Raw genomic sequence first — 4,413 nt, forward strand, 5'->3', positions numbered from 1 at the left:
AATTTCTCTCGGCTAAAAATTAACAATTTCCCCGATTATTATTTAATCGACTACGGGCGTTACAGTCTGCAGTGTATCAAGGATGGTCTTGGTATGTCTTGCAATAGAAATTAAAGGGGTTGAGGGGGAAGATTAGAGAGTGGCGTAGGGGGAGAGGGGCTTGGGGAGTTGAAAATATTGTATTAGAGAGTAGACTACAGGAGGTAATGGGGGTCCTGGAAAATCAGGGGGGGTCAGAGGCTTTGACAAAGGAGCGGAGGGTTGTTCTGGAGGATTTATGGAGAGCTTATCGTGAGGAAGAAAGAGTATGGCGTCAGAAATCCAGGGTGCGTTGGTTGAAGGAAGGAGATAGGAACACTAAGCTTTTCCATCGCGTTTGCAAGCTCCGAACTGTTAAGAAAAATATTACTCAGTTACAGTATCGAGGTAGATTGCTAACGTCTCCGGTGGATATTAAAGAAGCAATGCAGGATCATTTTGAGAATTTTTTTAGGGTGGCAGATGTGTCTAGGCCGTGGTTTTATAATGAGAACTTGCAGAAGGTGTCAGATGTAAATTATCACCTTTTGGAAGCAGCTTTTTCACTTTAGGAAATCTAGGAAGTGGTTAAGAATTTTGATGGAAACAGAGCACCAGGACCTGATGGCTTTAGCATGGATTTTTTTAAAAAATTATGGAATTTAATGAAGGATGATTTGCTTAATTTTTTCAATGATTTCTATCACACAGGGCGTATGTCGAAGGGCTTGAACTCTACTTTTATTGCTCTCATTCCCAAAGGCGGACAACAGGAAGAGATTTCAGATTACAGACCAATTAGCTTGATTGGCAGTGTGTATAAGTTGCTGTCAAAGGTGTTATCTGTTCGGTTGAGTTTGGTGCTTCCTCGCCTGCTGACTCGGATTCACAGCGGGTCGCCAGATTGCTGATTGTTCGTTGATTGCCAATGAAATTGTACATTCCATGATTTCAAGGCCTCAGGGAGGCTTGCTATTTAAAATTGATTTTGCAAAGGCTGATGACAGTGTTGAGTGGGGTTTTTTGTTGGAACTATTGCAAGAGATGGGTTTTGGTGGACGGTGGATGCAAAACTGCACTTCTTCTGCTTCTTTGGCGGTCTTGGTGAATGGATCGCCTTCTGATTTCTTTACAATTGAAAAGGGTTTAAGGCAGGGTGACCCTCTATCACCCCTTCTTTTTAATATTGTGGCGAACGGGATGTCATGCATGCTGAATCAGTTGCTACAAGGAAGAAAATCACCATCTGGAAGCACTCAATCACTTGGAACGAGGTTCTTTTCTTACTTGGAAGCACTCAATCACTTGGAAGGAGGTTCTTTTCTTACTCTTAGTTTAGTTAATGCATTTTTGCATATTTTTCTTTTATAGATTTTTGTTTTTGTTTATCCTTTTTTTATCATGCATAGAGTCTTTTAAACCTTGGTCATTACTTTCTTATACTCAAATGATATGTTCCCAAGTCTTGCTCACTCACATGATGCTGGTTTTGAAAATGTTCTTAAGTGGATACTTTGTGCTGTTTTTGGGGGAGTGATTGTATGTTTGGGAAAGAAAGGGAGAGACTTCGGTCTTCTAAGTGTTGTCTTGAGGATAGAGTTGATGTGAGTCCACAAGGGTCCATCTTTGACCCTTCACTATATAATTTCCCAGGAGGATCCTGGCTCACTTGCACTTCTTGGTTCTGTGTTTCATTTTGTGCACCCTTGAGAGTAGCTTTAGGAGACTTGCATTTTTTAGACTGGTAGGTTTTCTTGGACTTCAGAATTTTTTTTATACCATCTTTGTCCCTAGTCGACCCTTTTGAGCCTTATGGAGAATTCTTTGTTACCTTTGTTTATTGGGCTGGATGTTTGGTTGGATTTAATGAGGAGTTGTGGTCCTTAAATCTTAATGGAGCTAGTTTATGAAAAGTGCAATTGTCTCTTGCCCCAAAGAAAAAAATTGAAAAAATTGAAAAGAGAAAATGACCATGGCCTGGATGGAGTTCCAAAAAAAAAAGAGAAAAAGAAAAATGAACTCCATGGAACGGGTGGAGTTCCAAAAAAAGGAAAAAATTATGAAACAAAAGGGGGTTGAGAGACTTCTATGCTAAGTATCAATAGCTTGAAAGCTCCAGAATTTCAAATAGGATCACACTCAAATAGGACCACCTACCATGTGCTTTACTTAGCCAACATTACAACCCTTTGGAAGTCTCAATAAAGAATGCATTGTCGACTTTAGTTGCTCTTGAGTGAATGATTCCCAGAACCTATGAACTTGCTTGTGTGCTTAGTGCACTAAACAATTGTCTCATGCTAGGATGTTAGTTCTAAATGCTTTTCATAGTGGACTCTAATTCTTCTTTGTCTAAGAGTTGCATGAAGTTGATTGTTGAATCTTCCTCTTGGAACTAACTGCATTTACTTGATCCCCCGGTTTTCTAAAAATGTATCCCTCTTTTGGCTTGTGTGGTTGGGGTAATTCTTTATGCTTGAGGGCAAGCTAATCTTAGTGACGCTCGAGGGCGAGCTTTCGTTGAGTATAGTGGTGTGATGACCAGGATTTAGTCTTGTTTTTAGGGTCATTTCTTTGTAGGTTTTAAGTCTTTTTCTTTGTCTCATGTAGTGTTTCATGCATTCTCATGCATTTTTTTATCTTTATTTGAGTTTTTGTTTGGTTTTAGTAATTATGTAGTTTTATAGGGACTTTAGTTGCATTTTATTAGAGTTTAGGAGTCTTAGGCAATTTCCACTTGTTTTGGAGCCTTTGTGCAAAACTGACCTTTTTTCATCAAGGTTTCAGGTTGAATCAGCTGAAGAGGGAAGGTCTAGAGGCTTGGAGAATTGAATGGAGGCTTAAAGAGGCTTGAAAAGGAGTAAAGAGGAAGTTAAAAAGGTTTTCCAGCGTGTTTAGAGCGCCTAGGCGTGCTCCATTGGCGCCAATTGCTATTTCCAGGATTTTGGAATTGGCGCTTAGGCATGCTTAATTGGCGCCCAGGCACCAATTGCCTTCCAGAGGCCATATTTTCAGCTTGAATTGGCGCTCAGGCGTGTTGAATTGGCGCCTGAGCGCCTAGACTCGTTTCTTGTGCCTATAAATATTTTTTTAGTGCTTTTTTTTTGTAATCTTTGATATCTATTCCATTTTTACATAAGTTTAGAAAGAGAAGATTATCTAGGGGAGTGAGAGAAGGCTTCCAAGCTTGTAATTCAGGTTCTTAGCTAAGCATGGCTAATCTCTCTTCTTATGCTTTGGTTTTCATGTAAGACTTTTCATGTTTAAGTTATAATCTTAAGTTCTTTCCCACATGATCTTCTTCTTTCCTTGAATCCCATTTTCTGAATATCAATCTAAGCTTGTATGCAGGCTTGCTTTATGCTTTTCTATAATCATAACGGAAGTTTGTTATAGATTAGGGAACCGATTTGGGATGACCCCTTCTATGCTTGCTACTAGGAATAGAGGAAGGGTTGGGGGTTTGATGGCCTGAATTGTTTGATGGCCTGAATTTTCATGATCTAAAACCTCATATAAATGACTAAGTACACAAGGAATTGGGCTTAACTGTTAGTATGAGAGAATTGCTTATGTGAGGAATCAATAAGTCAGTAACTATGCTATATCATCAAGGAGAGATTCATGAGTTCATGTGCTTAGAATGATGTGCTTAAATTGACTAGTTGTACAAGAACCCAAAGCATGTTATTTTCTGAATTGTCTTTTTATTTTCCTTTTCCTTATTACTACTTCGACATATCTCTAATTCAATAAAACGAACCTTCATACTTAAGGCTTGAACCGAATTCATTCACTCACAATCCCTGTGGTTCGATATTTAAAACCAGTTGGATTCGTACACTTACGGATTTACCAACACTGCTCATAATAGGACCCGCCCAGAGTTAGACCTTGGCGCGACTATAGGACGGCTAGGCGAGACCTCCATAGGGCGACTAAGGGCCTGTTTGATAACAGTTTTAGTTTTCAGTTTTTAAAACAGTTTTCAGAAACAACTTTTAAAAACAGTTTTCAGAAGAAGAAAATAGTTTGAATGACATGTTTTCGAACATTTAGAAAACTGATATCTAAAAACTAAAAACTGAAACTGAAAACATCTCTTACCTGTTTTAGTTTTTTAGTTTTAAAAACTGAAAATGAGAACTGTTTTCAAAAACTATTTTTGAAAACAGGTCGTAGAACTGTTTTGAAAACAGGAAACAAACAGTCCCTAACTCTCTAGGCCAAGGATTTTTGAGGCCTAAGGGCCCAACTAGTATAACATTCGGATATTGGATCATCCCACTATAAAAGGGGAGTTCATTCATTGTAAAAAAGATCTTATCATTATTATATTACACTCTTATCTTCTCCTAGCTTTGTCTGCTAGGGTTTTGGATAAAATCTCTTCTA

The 4,413-nt window shown here is 38.6% G+C and overlaps 1 protein-coding gene across 1 annotated transcript; it reads left to right on the forward strand.

Moving 5' to 3' along the window:
- Positions 1–206: 206 nt before the first annotated feature.
- On the forward strand, positions 207–929 carry LOC130736453 (uncharacterized). The gene is made up of 2 exons (XM_057588285.1): positions 207–551; positions 690–929. Exons 1-2 carry the CDS (start codon positions 207–209, stop codon positions 927–929), a joined length of 585 nt encoding a protein of 194 aa, XP_057444268.1.
- The last annotated feature ends 3,484 nt before the right edge of the window (positions 930–4,413 follow it).

Source organism: Lotus japonicus, chromosome 2 (genome assembly GCF_012489685.1).
Source record: "Lotus japonicus ecotype B-129 chromosome 2, LjGifu_v1.2".
NCBI lineage: Eukaryota > Viridiplantae > Streptophyta > Magnoliopsida > Fabales > Fabaceae > Lotus > Lotus japonicus.